Source organism: Phascolarctos cinereus, unplaced genomic scaffold (genome assembly GCF_003287225.1).
Source record: "Phascolarctos cinereus isolate Bilbo 61053 unplaced genomic scaffold, phaCin_HiC Scaffold_9;HRSCAF=440, whole genome shotgun sequence".
Taxonomy (NCBI): Eukaryota; Metazoa; Chordata; class Mammalia; order Diprotodontia; family Phascolarctidae; genus Phascolarctos; species Phascolarctos cinereus.
Genome location: NW_027556402.1, coordinates 159,534,300 through 159,553,881, shown reverse-complemented (window position 1 = coordinate 159,553,881; position 19,582 = coordinate 159,534,300). Strand labels below are relative to the sequence as shown.

Below are 19,582 nucleotides of genomic sequence, written 5' to 3'. Positions count from 1 at the left end.
CCTGAAGTATTAAGGCATAATCAAATGCCAAGGTATTGAATAAAAAAGTGTTAGAGTAGGTAAGATACAGGAAAGATAAGTATAGGTAAGGTGAGAGTCATTTGTGAATATATGAACTCTTTTTCTTAGGAATCTGCTATTGAATAGAACAATAGAACTTCTTACAACAAGTGTGGCAGTCTCTGATATAAATGATGGCAGTGTTATTTAGTCTAAGCTAAAAGGATTAAATGAATAAAGAGCATTGGGTCATGAATAGATGGTTTTTAAATTGTATGCATGGGCTAGGTAAGCCAAAAACTTTGTCTAGTGAGAATATTTTATATTATCAGAGTGGCTTAACTCATTGCCAAATACAATTACAACTGGTATCACAAGGGAATGAATTTTAACAAATTTTAACAAGGTATTAAAGGACAATGAACATCCTTACCCCTTCAAATGCCCTGTATTACTAAAAGCATGTAGATATAATGATTGGAATTTGGACTTTTAATTATCCGCCAAAGTTCTTTAACCTGACTCCTAGTCTACAGCAGCAACGTGTTTTTCTTCTTATTAATCTTTATATATTTTAAGGATGATTGTGATTGTCATTTTTCTTTTTTTGGTCCAGATTTGTTATTTCATTAACATAAGCTCATGGTGTATATACTAACTCCACCAAAGCAAAATGGCAATTTAAATAACTCAGTCTTAAATAGTTACCTAGGCCACTGAGTGGTTAAATAACTTACTCATGTTCACAGAGCCAGTATTCATGAGATGCTGATCTTGGCAGGCAGTCTTCCTGACTTCAAGACTGGCCCTCTAACCACCATTATATGCTACCTGTCTGTGATGATGATGATGATGATGGTGATAATAATAACCTTACATTTGCAGAGAAGGGTAACTGTCATGATAGTAAAACACTGTAAACTCATTACCTAGTTGGTTACCTTTTGGCCTGCTACAAGAGTGATGGAAATGACTTGATAACTGACAACAATCAAAATGTCAATGATGTTAATATTAAAGTCATTACTCCTCTATGTTCTCTCTCCTGCCCACTACTCTACTAATCCTACCTATTCATAAAACATAACTATTATTGGTAGAATATAACAATGTTGGTGAAATTATGAGGATACAGACACTCATTACATTATTAATGGGAACATAGACTGGTGCAAATTTTTTATAAGAAATACAGTATAAAATAAAACTCATAAAATTAATTCTATCTTTCAATCTAACAATTTCAGTGTGCAAAAATATTCATAGTTGCTTTATTTGTGATAATAAAAAATAGAAACAACTTATAAGTCCAATGACTGCAACATGGTTAAATAAATGATGATATGTTGATGTAATAAAACATTTTGGCACCATAAAAAATAAACATGAAGATGCAAGGAAATGTGGAAAGAACTGTTTCTACTGATGCAAAGTGATACCAATAGAATCAAAGTCATATACACAGTGACTACAACTATATAGAGAAGAATAAGAAGGAAGGAAGGAAGAAGGGTGGGAGAAAAGAAGGAGGAAGGAAGGAAGGAAGGAAGGAAGGAAGGAAGGAAGGAAGGAAGGAAGGAAGGAAGGAAGGAAGGAAGGAAGGAGATGAAGTAGAAAGGGGAAGAAAGAAATAAGGAGGAGAGGAGGGGAAGAAAAGCCAAAGGGGAAAAAATTTAGCAGGACTTCAGTTGGATTTAGAAAGGTAAATAGAGCAAATATGTTTATTGTTTTTCACTTGTTGGGGGATAGGGGATGGGGTTGATTTTACTTATTAATTAAATACTGAGAATTTTATACAAAATTTTACTCTTTATTGTGTATATTTATTTGAGTATTTTGTTAATGGTTTTAAAGTTTATCATTTTTTTAAAATTAATGGCAGAATGAGGCAAATAAGAGATATACATGATGAGAGGGTTCTTGCTCTTTATTAAGTTCCTCATTTAAGCAAGCCATGCCTGTCATGTCATTTTTCCTCTTCTGTAACTTTTCCGTGTTTTTATCTATAACATAATATAATTCACTTTCCACAAAGTACAGTATAACATCTTTGTGACAAATATGGAATTCATTCATTCTGTTGGGTAAGCGTTAAATTCCCAGCTACTTACCTCTCAAGAGTTATGTGAGTGAGAGGCATCAAGGATACTTACATGCTGCTAAAGCACCATCAGTATTCTGGAAAAGTGATGTGGACCAGGTGTGTCAATTCATTCTTCTCAGATCTAGTTCAACCTCTGCATCATTCAAATATGGCCAAGAGAATTTGATTTGCCGAGGGTCAAGTGATTGGAGTTTTTCTTTGTTTGCTGTTCAATTCAACAAACATTTACTAACCTCCTAAACAGATACCATTAGGTGTTGGACAAACAAGACAAAAATGGGCCTCAGTTCTTGCCCTCAAGGAGTTATATTCTGCTTGGGAGAAGGCCAAACAAACTGTATACAGATAAGTCAAAACAAATTAATGTTAGGTAGGAGAGGGCATTTCCTCAAGGGTGATAAAGAAATGTTTCACATAGAAAGTTGTACCTAAGCTGAGCCTTGAAAAAAATGATCCTTGAGATTCTATGAGGTAGAGATGAAGAAAGAATACATTCCAAATAGTCTATTCAGACCATGAAAAAGCAGAGGCAAGAGGTGGAAGGGCAATGTGAAAGAGCAAGAACAGGTTAGTTTTGGCTAGAATATGGGTACTGACAAGTAACATGAAATAAGTCTAGAAAGGTAGGAGAGAGCCAGATTGTTATGGCTTTTAAATGCTGTTATTCCATCTAAATCAATTTAATTCAACACACACTTATTAACCACCTTCTAATTACATATTTTATTAGCAGTTCATGCTTCTTCATACTCTAGCTCTGAGTCTCTTGCCTTGTTTTCTCTGCTCTTCTCCCTTTACATTTAGTCATTCAATAAACTCACTTAACTCTCTTAGTTTCCCAGTCACCTGTATATGACTGATTTCCAAGTCCAAATTGGCATCTCTAGTTTTCCCTTCACTTGGAATTTTCTTTTTTTGTTCCATCCCTGTGATTTCATTAGTGTATGCAACTTCTGGTAATGAAAATCCTTCTACCAGTGGAGACAGGAAACTCTTCTGCAACTTGAAGCTTAGAGAGGGTCAGTAACTTGGATCATAGGTCAGTAGTGTCAGAGGTGAGGCTTCAACCCAGGTCTTCCTGATTCTGAAGCTAGCTCTCTACTTCAATATACTACCTCTCTAGAAACTTGAAACATATCTAAAATGCAGTTTGGCATCTTTCTTCACACGAAGTGTAAGTGAGGAGTCAAAGACAACACCAAGGTTCTAAACCTGAGTGACTGGGAGGATGATGATGTCATTAACGGTAATAGGAAAATAAAAAATAGAAGACAATTTACGGGGAAAATAATGAGTTCTGTCTTAGATATGTTTAGTCTGAGATGCCTTTGGGATAGCCAATTCAATATGTCCAAAAGTCAGTTGGTGATCTAGGACTCCAACTCAGGAGAAAGATTAATTGAATCCATGGAAGCTGACTAAAACACCAAGTTAGATAGTATGGAGGAAAAAAGAAGAGGGTCTTAACAGTGCCAGGATCTTAAGACAAGAAAATATTCATGATGGAAAATGTTGTCCACATCCAGAAAAATAACTGTGGAGTCTGAGTGCAGATTGAATCATACTATTTGCTCTCTCTTTTTTTGGTTTCTTCTTTCTCCTGGTTCCTCCCATTGGTTCTAATTCTTCTTTACAACATTACTAATGTGAAAATATGTTGAATATGAATGTATATGTCAAGCCTATAGCAAATTGTGTGGCATCTTGGAGTGGGGGAGGGGAAGAGAGGGAAGGGGAGAAAATTTAGAATTCAAAATCTTATGGAAGTGAATGGTGAAAACTAAAAATTAATTAATATTTAAAAAAGAAAAAGAGAAGAGGACCCAGGATAGCCACAACCCAGCAGGTAATGGGCATAACCTAAAAAGATAGGTCTGCTAGTGAGAGAAATTTTTAAAAAAATAATTAGGACAAATAAAAATCAAACGGTCTTAAGAAAGCCAGATTGCAATGGTTGCTAAGTGAGTGGATAATGAGAAAGGAGAGGCAAAGATTACATAACACTCCACCTAGAATGTTGAAAGTGAAGAGGAGAGAAAGGTGATGATAGTTTAAGAAGTAGCAAGGTCAGAAGAAGGTGATTCTTTTGTTTTATTGTTGTCATCTCATTTTTAGGGGAGGAAAAAACTGAACATGTTTGTGAGATGATGAGAAAAAGCCAGTAGTGAGAGGTGGTGGAGGAGTATGGATTGCCAGTATAGGTTAGCCTTGATAATTATAAGAATTACTTTGAGCTTGAAGGGGAATAACAGAGGATATGCAATGGGTATGAGCAGTTTGGAGGAGTAGGGAAAAGAACTTGAAGGACTTGACATCAGATGACCTCCATCTTCTCAGTAAAGAAGTAAAGAGGATCATCTGCTGAGATAAAGAGGATCATCTGCTGAGAGTGAGAGGTAAGATATTGAGTTGGAAGCCTGAGACGCAGAGAGAAGTCTTGTGTGAACTATGGTAAGGAGCATGCTAGAGAATCAATAAGGTGAATAAGGATTTTTGTGTATCTCTGAGAGCCAATTTGAAGGTAAGTAGCATAAATATTTCATGTACCAAATCATCATGGTTTCATGAAATTCATCCTTTGAGGTTAGATTTGAATTTTGGAGATAGAAATACCATTCAGAGTAAAGTTTTGTGATTAAGGTGGATGAGCAAGCTGAAGAACATAAACATGAACTTTGACTACATAAAGTTCTGCACTCTTTTCCCCTACATAGCTCAAAAACTGCACTGGCAAATAGGAGCTGTCTGTGGTTCTGAATGTGTCAAAGCAGGCGTGTCACTGGAGTTTGGTAGGGAATGCTACATTCTTCTAGTATTCTGTCAACAATTCCCCTGCAAGTCAAGATTTCCACTACTTTCCATTTCCCTAATTACACCCAGAGAGGTAGCAACTATACTTATCCAGGAATTGGCCCTGGTAGCTGCATTTAGGGAGTCCAGATACCTAGCTAGTTATCTTGGCCTGGCTGTTCCATAGATTAGCTGGAACATTCCCCAAAGACTAGTGGCTCTTAGTATTTGCCATGTAATTGAAAACTGCCTCCTCAATGAACCTAGACCTTCAGACATCTAGTAGCTAGTTTTTTTTCCCTCCCAGCATAGGGAAAGGGAGTGGCCAGTTCTTGGATCCTGAACTCTCTTTTAAAAGAAACATTCCTTGTCTATTGTGTTTTCCAGAGAATGGGATTCTCTTGTGTTACCATTGATCTTTATATAGGCATAAAGTTGGAGAGAATAGAGAAGCTTGTATACTGGTCCTTAGTAGGTCAAACCACTAGGCATCAAAGAAATAGCTTCAGAATAGCTTGCTTCTAGAATGATGGTTAACTTCTGTGGTTCTGAAGGCCCACCTGCAACCACTACTATAGTGAGCAGCAGTTTTTAAATGCTGGTTCTGAAAAATATTCAGAAAGTGGGTTTCCAAAAATATTTTGAGCAATGGGTGAATCTTTGGAAGAAGTGTACAGATTTCCATTATGACTACTTTGTGAGACATTACCAACTTGAATATGTCATCAATGTAAAAAAAATCAGTCACCATTTTTGGAAGTATTTTAAGAGACAGGACAATTGATAGAGAGGAAAGGAAGCAAGGAAAAGAGGAAGGAGAGAAGCTTAGTTGGGAAAAAACTTGTTTTAATTCACTGAAATTCCTTTGAAAGGAAATGATCGTGTAGGATAATTATTCATTTTAACTGAATTAATTATTTTTGCACATAATGAATGTTTACTTTCCTGTTTTCAAATCTTGGCACATAAATGAATGGTTTTAGCTTTTTTCAGACTAGTTCAGCAACATAATGACCATGATATATCTGTTGCCCAGAGACTATAGTTCTTTTTCATATAAGTCAAGTGGCTTTAAGTAAAAAGGATACAAATCAAATTACTTTTTATGGGCTTTTATACTTAATGATGGAATAAGTATGGGCACATAAAACACAGTGTCAACAACTTAGGATTTGAATAAGAAGCAAATTAGATTCTAGCTCTTGCACTGGACAGCCATTAAGCTAAAAGCTAAACTTAATTTTTTAAAGTACTTTATAAATCTTGTCTTGGTAAGCAATTTAGACTGAAAACAGACTTGAGTTGTGGTTACTAAATCTTCAGAAAGGGTCAGAAAGGTAAGCACCACATATAATGCCAGATATTTTGAATGCTCCAATTTAGTAAATTTACCATCTTGCTACATGTATTCAAGTCATTCTACAATTTTAGTAAGAATACAAGGATAGGAGATTATGACATATAGGGGGAGATAAAATGTGTACAAATAGCTATAATAGAAAGGTAGTGTATAATAAATGCTATAAGAGAAGAACAGAGATGTGGGATTTCAAAGGAGGGAACAACCACATATAATTAGAGGAACTGCAGTGTTAGAGATAAAACACTGAAATTGAAGCATGGAGGTCTGGGTTCCAATACTTGTTCTGCCAACAACTCGATGTGTGACTTTGGCAAGTCTCTTCCCTTTGACCTCAGTTTTCTCATCTGCAAAATGAGGGAATTGAATTAGAGGATCTTTAATTCCCTACCAGGAGTTTCACATAATTTATAGCTGCAGCCCAATGAGATTGCATGCTCATTGAGGGCATGGTCCTTGTAATATACTACTTTTGTATCCTCACAGGGCCCAGCATAATATTTGGCACTAAGCTATTAATTGATAAATATGTTTATTGATATAAGTAAATGTTGATAAGTCATTGAAGAAAGAAAGTAATAATAGAAGGAAATGAGATGATGCTAAGAAATATTCCCAGAAAGAAATTTATCTTACTTCTTCCCTCTTTTAGTAACCTTACTACTTTTTCCTTTAGAGCTCTTTTCTTCAGTACTGTGCCATAAAATACTAAATGTTATAAGGGTCTGGAATTTTGTGTATAAAACTGACACTTTTCAAAGGCACTGGGATTAAAAAAAAAAACCTTACTTAAAGTACTCATAAGGAAGCCCACAAGAGTAACCAATTGGCTTCATCTGAAACCCCCTTTCTATACAGTATAGATGAGAAAAGATTGAATTCAACAGAATATTTATTGCCTACCTGCTCTTTTCATGGAAAGAAGTCAGCATGATATAATGGATAGAAAACTGACTTTGGAATAAGGGAAACCTAGCTCCAACCCCTGCCTCTGATCCATAATAGTTGTCTACCATTTATACTGTGCTTTAATGTTTTCAAAGTGCTTTACAAATATTATCTCATTTGATCCTCACAATAACCCTGGGAAGTAGGCACTATTATTATCCCCATTTTACAGATGAGGAATCCTAGGCAGACAAAGATTGTCTTTCTGAGCCCACTGTCACACAGCTAGTAAGTGTCTAAGGTCAAATCTGAATGCAAGTCTTTTTTACTCCAGGTTCAGTGTTCTATCCACTGTGCTACCTAGCTGCCAACTAACTGATGATACAATGTGATGTATGATATATGATATGTGATACATATTTGCTGTAGGCAAGTCACTTAACCTCCCAGTACTTCAGGTAACTCTCTAGTTCAAGGTATGCAATAGTTGTTTATCTGCATTAGGAGAACAAGTTTCTATCCATTCACTGATGAAATCACAAAACTGCAGACCACACATTCTCTTTCATTTCTCTGTTGATTATCTCCAGTTTATCCTGTATATTTCTTACACGTACATAATTGTCTTCATGTTGTCTCCCCATTAGACTGTGAACCCCTTGAGAACAGGAACTTCTTTTGCCCTCCTTTGTATCCCTATCACATAGCATAGTGCCTGACACATAGTAGGAACTTAATAAATGCTTATGAACTGACTCACTGACAGTATGCTAGGCCTTGGGGGTAGAAAGACCAAAAGAATGACATGCACTCTACCCTCAAAGATCTTAAAATCTATTAGAGTATAAGATGTATGCAACCATATTACAATGTGGGAAATATACCTCAGAGAGGCCAGAGATATTCAAGGAAAAAGAAATCCAATCTATTGACGTCAAGAACCATAGAGTAAGAAAAGCCATATCCAGTGGATGGGTAGCATATAAACCTGATCACCAAGAGGAGATATATAAAATATTTGTTTCTTATTTCATTCCATGCTACATAGGTAACAAAATAGGGAAGAAAAAAAATATGACATTGGAGTGGGAAAATGTAGTCGAAAAAAATTATCTTATATAAGTACTGAAGAGGATTAAGACCATACTATTTCATGCAGCACTTATCAACCATCACATTCATAAAACTCTTGAGACTCACTAATCTCCCCCAATTCTCCTTGAAGTAGGTAGATGGCAAGTCCCATTATCCTCATTTTACAAATGGAAATGATAATATGTACCTTTCATTGTTTTCCATTTGAAACCTATATTGATGAAAGCCGAGCTGCTTACAGGGGTAGAAGACATGAGGAAATCATCCCATTGATATAAAAAGCATGATGACTAATTTTTATAAAAGAAGAAGTAGATATTTGAGTTCCTTTTTTTATAATGCCCATGATTATGAAAATTCTATCTATCCTCTGAAGTTAAAGTATACAATGACACTATACTTACTCACTTAATTATTTTAAATGATGTGACAACCTTATTCTAACTGCTTTCAAACATTATCTTGAAATGTTATTATCATTTTAAAATAATGAAAACTTGAGCTGGAAGTCCTCCTATATTTAACACTCATTTTCCTCTGTGCTTATTTGAATAGTATAATCAAGAGTGGGAATGGACAAAAAATAACAGTGTTCACATCTGACTCTTCCTCACACAAAAATGCATATCTTAAATGAATCTTTAAAAAACATCTCTTTTTTCCTTCCAAGGACAAAACTAGAAGGAAAATGTACATAAAAGCTAAAAATTTTATTTAACCTCTTCTTGTAAGAAAAGAACAAAACCAAAGGATAAATTGACACAATTTGATGTATTTCTTTTCAGGTCATAGATTTATACTGGGGCCTAGATGAAGATGAATGGGACAGTCCTGAACTCCAAAAGACCCGTATGAAGCTTTTAGAAGATTGCTTGAAAACATCTGCAGGTCCATGTTTTGTTGTGGGTATAAAAATAATGTTTTATATTTTTAAAGTACATGAATATGGTCATTTCTGATATTTGCAATACTTGCAAGTATTTCTGGGGAAAAGCAGCTGCTTTTTTTTTTAAATGTCTTATTTCTTTCAATGTGTGAAGCAGGAGATATCCTTCAAGTTTCCATATGAAATGCTGTTAATTACTCTTCATTATGTCAAGAGATCTTTAATCCTCATTCATACAGGTATTCCCTCCATCAGTACAGACCACTACCCATCCATGCCTTCTCATTCTATACAACTCTTGTCCACATCTTCCCATAAATCCCCCATAGGCACCTATCTAACACATTAGAAGCTGCCCTCTTGGTCTTTTAACATTCATCAGTATCTGAGTAGTGGTCCTTAACATCAAAATTTTTGAAAGACTACTAAATGGATAACTCATATTTGTTAGAAGTTTCCACATACCTTCTGATCAATAAGAATTTCAGCCTAAGATCCATACTGATCACTTTACAACTTTACCATCAGACAGGGCCATTCTTCCATTAGCAAGTCTTTGGTTATAATTGTCACACTTTTTGCAACTGAGCCACATGTTTTCTTGTTCTCAGTAGCTTAAACAACTCCAAAGTAAATTACTAAATTACTCTTTCTGCTACTAGAGACAGGTATTCTCGGGAAAAGTTCAATTGCTTCTACAATGACTTTCAGTTGGATGTTCACTAAATGATAGAAACAGACATTTTGGAGTGGACAATTTTTAGTTCACTTAGATCTTAAAAATGGTATGTATTTTACTTTGTATGAATTGCACTGGCATGAAGAGGGCACTTTTTAGCAAACCAGCGTCTTAAAATCACTATAATAATAATATCTACATTACTCTTAGAAGGCAAGTTTATTTGGATTCCAAAAAGAAAATATTATTCTTTGCCACTTTATAGGTAAGTTTTTCCTTATAATATAAGTTATCCATAGGCTAACATGTGTAGTGAATTAACTTAATAGGAAATATAAAGGAAATCGAATATCATACTACTCATAACTAAAATAATATTCACATAAGTACATCAAAAGATATAAAAATTTTCAGATAAATATGTGTGTATATTCCTGTGTGAATACATCCTTAGGTCTTTATGGGATGACAGTTAAATGATGTTTGATAGTCCTACTAACCTAAACGATAGTGTCCTAGTACTTTGAGGCTGGGCACTGTTTCATCTTTTTCTTCATATCCCAGGTACCTAGCACAGTTCCTAGTAACTAATACATGCTTAATAAATGTTTGCGGATTGATTGAGGATAGGGAGTGAAAGGGGAAGAAGTAATATTGCATAATCTGATCAGTTGAGAGTGAATTCCTTACAAAATATGGCAAAATGCTAAAAAAAAAAACACACTTGGATAAAGAATTTCATGATTATCTAGTTCTCTGGGTATGGTTTTTAGTAAAGGCTAGTTGAAGGATAGAATCACAATGGTGAAGTGAAGGCAGCATTTTTGCTTTAGCTCCTCAACAACCTCATCCACAAAAAATAAAATTCTGACAAAGAAAGCCAAGAAAAAGTCACAATTAGTCATTTCCAGCCTAGAGCTGGAATTCTCTATCTTAAGAAGATAGAGAGATCTATGGACACTGGGGCAGGGACTGGCCAGGAGTGACAGTAGCAGGAGTACTGGGAAGGGAGCAGTCTAGCATCCAGGAGCAGTAAGGGAATTGAACACCAGAGTAGGAGGCAGAAAGAGATTTCAGAGGTCCCCTGTGCTATCTCTGGGAGCAGAAACACAAGTGCCATCTGGTAGCTCTGTCTGTTGCCCGTTACCCAATCCTGAATCACAATTCCAGCGCAGAGAGGAGTAGTCATGAGGAAGGAGAAGCCCTACTGGTGTAAGGAGCAGAGAACACATTCCAGAAACATAGCCACGTGGCTCTGAGCCCAAGAGCAGAGTAGAGATTCAGTTTTAACCTTTAGCCCTGCACTTAAGTTTGCAATGGAATAGCCCAGGATAGGAGACCAAAACTAGGGGGAAGCTGTGAAGCGTAAGAACCTTCAAGGGGGCTAAAATTGACTAAGTCCAGCAGCAGTCTATGAAAACACAATTACACAAAAACAATAAATCCAAACTTGTTGAAGAACTTACAGAATGCGGTAAACAAATGTCTTCCCCAGATCACACCACTTATAGATCCCTAGACTAAGCTATAAAAGCAGCAGAAGGACATAACAAATGAAAGCTCAATCCAGACATCCCCCTTAAAGTGAGCAGAGCCCAATATTAACATAAAGTCTAAAGTCAAGAAGTAGACTGGAAAAAAATGAGCAAAAAAGAAAAAAAACTTGACCATAAAAAGTTACTAAGGGAATCTCAGGACACAAACACACAAGAAGACAATGATTTGAAAACATCTACAAGCAAGACTTCGAGAAAAATATGGTAAAGTTAGTTTGAGTGTACTTGACAATATAACACCATTTGAGAATTATTTGCCTCTGTAGACAAATACACAGTTGGTAAAAGCAAAGATCAAAGTAAACATGAACAAACAGGATAAAAAAAATAAGACTACACATGCCCTTATATGAGCACCAACCTGAACTGTTTAAACAAACTGTTTCCTAAAAATCATATGAAATGAACAAAAGGATTGACATAAATTCTATTTCCATTTCATATAGTTAACTAGTGCAAAGCTATCATTATAATAGAAATGTAAAAAGAGCCAAGAAACTTGGCTCAACCTCTTTAACATTTATCTCTTGTCAGCTGAAGAGACGTAACACAAAGGTAGCACCTGTTAACCTTACAAGAAAAACATTGACAAAAAAATGACAAATTAAGAGTAGTATCAGCTTATAAAATAGTTAAAAGGAAAATAAAATTTTTGATAGCTTGGCATGACATCCAGTTAAACTAAATCATTCCAGTATCCTTTTAAGGTGAAATTGGAAAGAAAACAGATATAAAATGAAATCTATTTTGGCATTTTATTGTTTAATAATATATCATAATATAACATTGTAATATAATCTCAACAGCGATTGATGATAGTGAAACAATGATATTTAGAAAGTATCACCTGAAAAAAGATCACCAGATTTGGTGTCAAAAGGCCAGTCATGAACCTGCCACTTACTAGCTATGACAGCTCTTCAAATTCTTGGAAATAATTATCATGTTCCCCTGAATTTTGTCTTCTCCAAATTAAATATCATAAAATCATGTGATGGATTCTCCAGGCCATCCTGGTTGCCTGCCTCTAGACAGCATCCTATCAGCAATCTTCCTAAAATGTGATGCCCAGAACTTAACATGATACTTTGCATATGATCAGACAAGGGCAGGCCATAATGAGATAGTTACCATGCTAGTCCTAAGTATTGTTTGTTTCATCCTACCTAAGATCTTATTTTTTAGGGTTTTTCCTGCCTTATTATTACGTTGACTCATATTGAGTTTATTGCCCATTAAGCCCCCCACATATTTTTCAGATAAAAGAGATCAACCCCATCCCCAACATTGCACTTGTAAAGTTGGGGTTTTTAATATTTTAAACCCAATTTTACATTTGCTTCTACTAAATTTCATCCTCGTGACTTCAGCCCAACACTCCAGCCTGACAAGATCTGCTAAAGCAGTCGTATATCATATACCTTGTAGCTTTATGTTATCTGCCAATTTCATAAGCGTAATGTCTATGCTTTTAACCAAGACACTGATGAAAAAAAACTGCACAAGACCAAGCATGGATCCCAGTATTCCATACTTGAGGTATCCCTCAAAGTTGATATCAAAGCATTAAGGACTAATCTTTGGGTTTAGCCATTCAACTAGTTCCAAATGTACCTAACTGTATTATTATCTATAGTATACCTATCCATCTTGTCCATAAGATTAGATTGTCCATATTCACAAGCATAGCACGAAAGACTCTGTAAAATGCTGAAAACTAAGTAATCTCTATCTACACTATTCCATTGATCTAACAGTCTTGTAGTGTGTCAAAAAAAAAAGATATGTCCTGTTCTACATCCATTAACTATTCTTTTAATAACGTATTTGAGAATTTTAATAGGAATCTAAGTCAAGCTCACTGGAACAGTTTGTGGTCTACATTCCCTTCTCTGGTTTTGAAAATCAGCAAATTTGCCCTTTGGTCATAAAACAACCATACTGACCTACGTAACTATTCCTCATACACTGCACTCCATCTTGCATCCCTACGCCTTTATACTATCTCCCTTGACTGAAATGATCTCTCTCCTGACCTCCACCTCTCATAAATCCTGCTCTCCTTCAAAATTCAGCTCAAGTCCGACCTTATACATGATGGTCTTTCCTGATCCCTCTAATCCTCCCTCCCAAAACTACTTTGTATTCATTTTACATGTGTGGCAACACTTTTGGATTCTCTTTCCCAATCTACTCTCAGACTAGTAAGTCAGATATTCAGAGTGAAAATAGCTACTTCAACCTTTAGGGTTCTAGGATTAACCCTGAGAGGCTGAAGGATTTTTCTAAGATGATAAAAATCCGTCTGGTGTGTTCCCACCAATATCAGTCACCAGCTAACACCCCCAATATCAATTGACCAGTCTGTCTTTCCTCAATATCAGTTAATTAATAAACATCAATTAGCATTTACAAAGGGATATTTACTGAGAAGATATAACAAGAACCAAAGTATAAAAAAAAAAAACCCCTACCAAACTGGGAGTACTCTGTCTTCCAGCACCTCAGTCCCTGGAGAATGGACTCAAACTAAACGTGTTTGCTACTAAATATTCCCTCCACCACGTTCATTCTTGGTGGGGGTAAGGGATTGCAAAGCATATGGTCAAGTTGCTCCCATGGTTGCAATATACAGTGTCTCAGCTGCTAGAATGATTCACAGAGTGCAGATTGAGGCATAGACAGAGGGAGAGGGGGGAACATGACCAATGAAGGAATTTGTTTTGCTTGACTATACATGATTGTAAGGGGTTTTGTTTTCCTTGCTTTTTCATTGGAGGTATATGGGAATAAAAAGGGGCTAATGTGGTCCTGAAAATAAAATAAAAATAAAGTTGAATATTTTTAAAATAGCCAATAAAAGTTCAATAAATGTCCCCATAAATAGGTGTATTTATAGGCAGATCCTTGGAAAGGTGAGCTCTTCAACTTAAAGTAATAATCATTAGTAGCAGAAGTTTAGCTATCAAGGATAGGCTAATAGAGAAATATTTTGCAGTAAGTAGATTTTTCTTGGCACCCATCAAATTATACCATGGATATAATTACAAGCAATAACCTACAGGGATTGTTTTTTTGCCTTTATTTGTATATGCAGTTCTTAGTTCAGTGTCTGGCATATATTATGTGCTTAATAACTATTTATTGACTGACTGGCTTTTCAGCATACAGTCTAAGGCCCAGCCATCTTCCTATCATACCTTTTGCTTCAACCAGTATATATACTTCAATGGATACATTGTACATCAAGGTGTTGTGTTGATCTCAGGGTGTCTCCAATACTCATTCACCTAAAATCACAATCAACAAAAAATCATGCACCAACTCTCCCTCCACTTTAGTCTTGGCTTGTAGCCTTTTTAAGTTCAATAATTTACTGTCAGTTCAGTAGCTGACCTTGATGCCATTTTCATCCTTGTTGAAGGTGTTTGACAACATTGCTGAAAACGCCATGCTAAAAAAAAGCATGGAAGCAAGCACACAGCCTTGCTTCACTCCCCCTGGTGAGTGAGAAAGCACAAGAGCATCATCTATTGTCCAGAACTCATGAAACTATGTGCACTCAGTGCAGCCTCTGATGATGAGATGCAAGAAAATATGGGTCGATTCTCTGCTAATTATGCTAATTTGGGCCTAACAATTAACACCAAGAAAACAGAGGTTCTCCACCAGCCAGCACCACACCATCCATACGTGGTTAAGCAAATGGAAAAATATTAAATGCTATGGATATAAGTTTACTTATCTTGGCAGTATATTTTCCAGGGATATCCACATAGATGATGAGGTTGATGCATGCATTACCAGAGCTATCGCACACTCTGAAGTGTGGGAGAAAAGAGGTATTAGACTACCTATCAGACTGAAGGTCTACGGAGCTGTTGTGCTGATCTCATTGTTATATGCCTGTGAAACCTGAGCAGTACCATGCCAGGAAACTGAATCACTTCCATTTGAATTATCTTACGAAGATTATGAAGATCGCCTGGCATGATAAGTTACCAAACACTGCGGGCTTTTCTTGAGCTAAACTGCCAAGCATTCAGCTTTATTCAGAGGGCACAAGTCTGATGGGCTGGCCATATTGTTTTAATGCCAAACATACATTTGCCTTAAAGACTATTTTATGGAGAAGGCAAGCATTCACATGGAGATCAGAAGTGTTACAAGGACATTCCCAAGGTCTCTCTGAGACTTTGGAATCGATTGTGTCATGTGATAGACATTGGCAAAGGACTGCCCAGCATGGCATACCTGCATCAAAGAAGGCACTGTGCTCTTTGAGCGAAGCAGAATTGTGGTAGCTCAAAAGAAACATGAGATGAATAAATTTAGAGGCAGCTCTACTCCAAATGTTCATGTGGACGATTTGTGGTAGTACCAACCTATGGTAGAGACTTCCAAGCTCGTATTGGTCTGATCAGCCACAGTCAGACACACTATACCTTGACTCCAACATAGCGATGTCATTTTGGTCGTCTTATAGAACAAAGGATGACAACCAACTAATCTGAAAGCAAGAAAGAATAATACAAAAGAGACCAAAATAGCAGCCCTATGTGTTCACAAATACATGACAACAGGGAGAGGAGGAACTTATCTAATTGTTACTAATAACAGCATTTCTTCTTATTCCTTGCTTGTAAGCTCCCAGGGAAGAGGGAGAGATTTCACAGTTCATACCCTTTGTATTCACAATCACCTCCAGCTAAACAACCAATGAAAAAAATGTTTAATTATAACACAGTAGAAGGGAGACCACGCCATACTACACAAGAATAATTGAAGAAAAGTGGCGGCTGTTTGGCCATTTAGGGGGTTGGGATGTTCTTCGAGCATTACTGTTAAGGTATGGGTTAGACTAGATCCTTTAAAGCAGTGGTTTTTAATATTTTTTCTTTCCTGGTAGTCTAGTGAAGAATATGAGCCTCTTCTCAGAATAGTATTTTTAAATATATAAAATAAATAAATTAGAGTGTGTCAAGTAAAATACATAGGATTACAAAGGAAACAAATTATTTTTCCCATAACATTATGTAAATTCCCATTACATAAATTTTGTTTCCCATCCAAGGCCATGGACCACCCTGGAATCTATATACAGGTCTTTGAAGATATGCATACTGGTTAAGAACTCCTGTTTCAAGGCCACTAGATCACCATTATCAATGTTATTATAGGACTCACTTGGTAATTTGCCCTAAGCTTTGTGTTCTAAATAAAGGGTTTCCCTGGTGTAACCTAGTATGTAATCTCAAACCTGAATCTTATCATCATGGACTAACTCTGCAGTGCCTATTTTCATATATTAGCATATATTTTCATATTAGCAACAAATTCTTCAAATTACAATAGCTTTTGAAATACTCTGAAGAACATGTGAGAAAATTTATACCACTTTGCATCAGGGTTTTAAGACCCAAAGAGACCTTAGATATCAGTATTCTAATCATCTCTCCTCCCTTCCTGATAACATTTTTTAGCAGATAAAAAAAAACTGGGACCTCAGGTCATTATTTGATATGCCAAAGGTAATAGAGCTAATTGGAGGCAAAGATCAGAACTAGATTCCAGATTTTGAGTCCAATGCTTTTTCCACTAAGCAAATAGAATTGAAGTGTTTGCTGTAGAATGATCATTGTTTTATGGTATCACTTTCTAGTTTCTTTTTGTTGCATCTTCAAGTACTGTTCAAGTACACAGAATAAGGTTAAATTTATTACTCATCTATTTCACTTCATCATAAAAGGTAAATTGTCCAAGTCATCATCAACGCTTTCATAACTGATCATGTAATCCTGTAACAAACAGAATATTAATGGTTTTCTCTGAAGTCACTATTCCTTCCAGGATGGTAGAATTTAGTCCAAGCTCTTCATTTTTACATATGAGGAAACTTAGGTCTAGGGGGCTTAACTGACTTTCCTAGAGTCATACAGACAGTAGGAACATATCTGGCACTTAAAAATGCAGATCTTTGGATTCTAAGTACACTACACTGTGCTTCTGTGTCTCTGAGTCCATGCCTAGTAATACGTTTGTAAGGTTGATCAATATAATGTAGCAATCTTTATTGTTGTTCCTTGCATTTCAACATATCTACCCCTACAGAAAAGTTCCTATCTATTGTAGTGAGCCAGGGTGTGAAGTCTCCCTGTGCCTCTGGATATTCATCTTAGGCAGTGTGCTCTTACAAGTCCAGGAAACCTTTAACTAACTAGAGTTTTGACATCCATGAAAAATAGCAAAATGTCTTGATATTTCTTGTTTTTTTGATTTTCTTTTTTAAAATGATGAAGGTACTGTTGAAGATGTGCCATAGCTTCATACTCCATAAGTTGAATAAAATCTGATGCAAAGGTCTAAGAAAACTGTACAACCTGTTTATAAATATCAGCAGGTATACCACAAGGCACTGGGGAAAGTGTGGTTTGTGCTATGGTATTGAGTCTTCTATAGCAACTGAAAAACCAGAGCAAGGGATCATGTATTCATGGCTTCCCTAGGTCTCCTTGATCCATATCTGGGACATTGAAGACTATTCTAATCAATTTCTAAAAAAAAAACATTTCTCCTCCAGATTTTCTGCTATTCCTTTTCATAGTGAAGATGTAACCATTTTTACTTCTTAGCACCTGTGTAGATCAGACCTCGTCGATTTGCATTGAGTCCTTAATTTTTCATAATTATAAAAGGATAATGCATATTACATCCCTATGGAAAGGGTATTGTTTTAAAACTAGTCTTTTGAAAGAAAAAATTCCCATTTAGTTAATTAAATGTTAAGTCAGCATTTACTATGTAATATATGTAGGTATATGCATACACATACTGCCTATCCTCTCAATATTTTCTAAGGCTTTTATTTATTATTAGTTATTTCTTCTCTAGAAACTAGCATCCTGTACTAAATATGACATTTCAAATAACCTAAGTACTTTGTCATGTAATGCAAATACATCTGTAGTTTCTCAAATTTATCAAATTATTCTCTTGTCCTTAAATTAAAGTGAAAATTTTTACCCACCTCTGAGAGAGCAGTCTGAGTAACTATTAGGAAAAACCTTTAAATTGCAATTACTATGAAAACGGCCATTAATTTAACCAAAACCTGAAATCCAGATGTAAAACCAGGAGAGGTCCTCATTAATAAACAGCAGGGAAGGAATGGTATCTGAATTGGCTTCAGGAACATCATAATTAAAGTCTCAGGACCTGAACATTTTGCTTAAATGTAGCAAATGAGGTAAATTTAAATGAACCTTTTGAGTAGGAGCATAGGATTTAGTACTAAAAGGTAATTATTGAACTAGATGGTCTTCCCTTCTGAGTAACTTCACGATTGTGTGGACCTTTGAGATTACCTAGTCCAATCCCTTCACTTTATAGAAGAAGAAACTGAAATCTAGTGAGGTAAAGTGACTTTCTCCAGTTCACACAAGCAGTAAGTAGCAGAGCCAAGATTCGTCCCCAAGTCTTCAGACTTAGGATCATCACCTATGCTTTGGAGGAAGCATGAGTATTGAAATACAGTTAAAACTTAGATGTTGTTCAAACACTTTCTGAAATATCTTTGAGTAACTCTCAATGTAAGTTTTACTAAATATAAATCTTTAATTGCCTCTGTTATAGTTGTTATAAGGAATAAATCAACCCTACAAATAAAGTATGTGGCACCTGTTTTACAGCCTGCAAGACTTTAACTCAGAGCCATGACTAGGGCTTATTATGATAGCAGCATGATGGGTACCACCCCACTCCATCCTCTCAAACCAAGAGAGACAGAGTGACACAGAGAGAGAGAGAGACAGACAGAGACAGAGAGAAACACTATAAAAAATACTTGGAACCCAAAATTTGCAAAATGGACTTTTTGTGCTCCAAAGGAAATTCTTCTATTTAATGTTGCTTTGAAAACATTTGTAAAACTCAATAAAGGTTGATGTTCTTTTTTTCAAACATTATTCTTGTGTTTCTTTCTAGCTCTCTTAAGAGATCAAACCAATCTCTTTTCTAAAACTAACAAAAAGTTTTAAAATTTCTCTGCAACAGGATAATGATTTCTGATCTTTATTCTAATTAAATCTGTCAAAGTATCTCAGAAACTGAAATTTGATAACCTTTTTCCCTTTGCTCATTTTATTTATGTATCTTCAATAATCATACTTAAGTACAACAAGTATGCCATAGACATAATATTAGTTTTTTTGAAATTACAAACTGA

The 19,582-nt window shown here is 35.8% G+C and overlaps 1 protein-coding gene across 1 annotated transcript in view; it reads left to right on the top strand.

The window, feature by feature from the left end:
- Window positions 1–19,582, top strand: part of NWD2 (NACHT and WD repeat domain containing 2) — a 170,520-nt gene that overhangs the window by 76,184 nt on the left and 74,754 nt on the right. Inside the window, 1 exon segment of the mRNA XM_020992128.2 lies at window positions 9,023–9,139. Coding sequence (XP_020847787.1) covers window positions 9,023–9,139 — 117 coding nt within the window.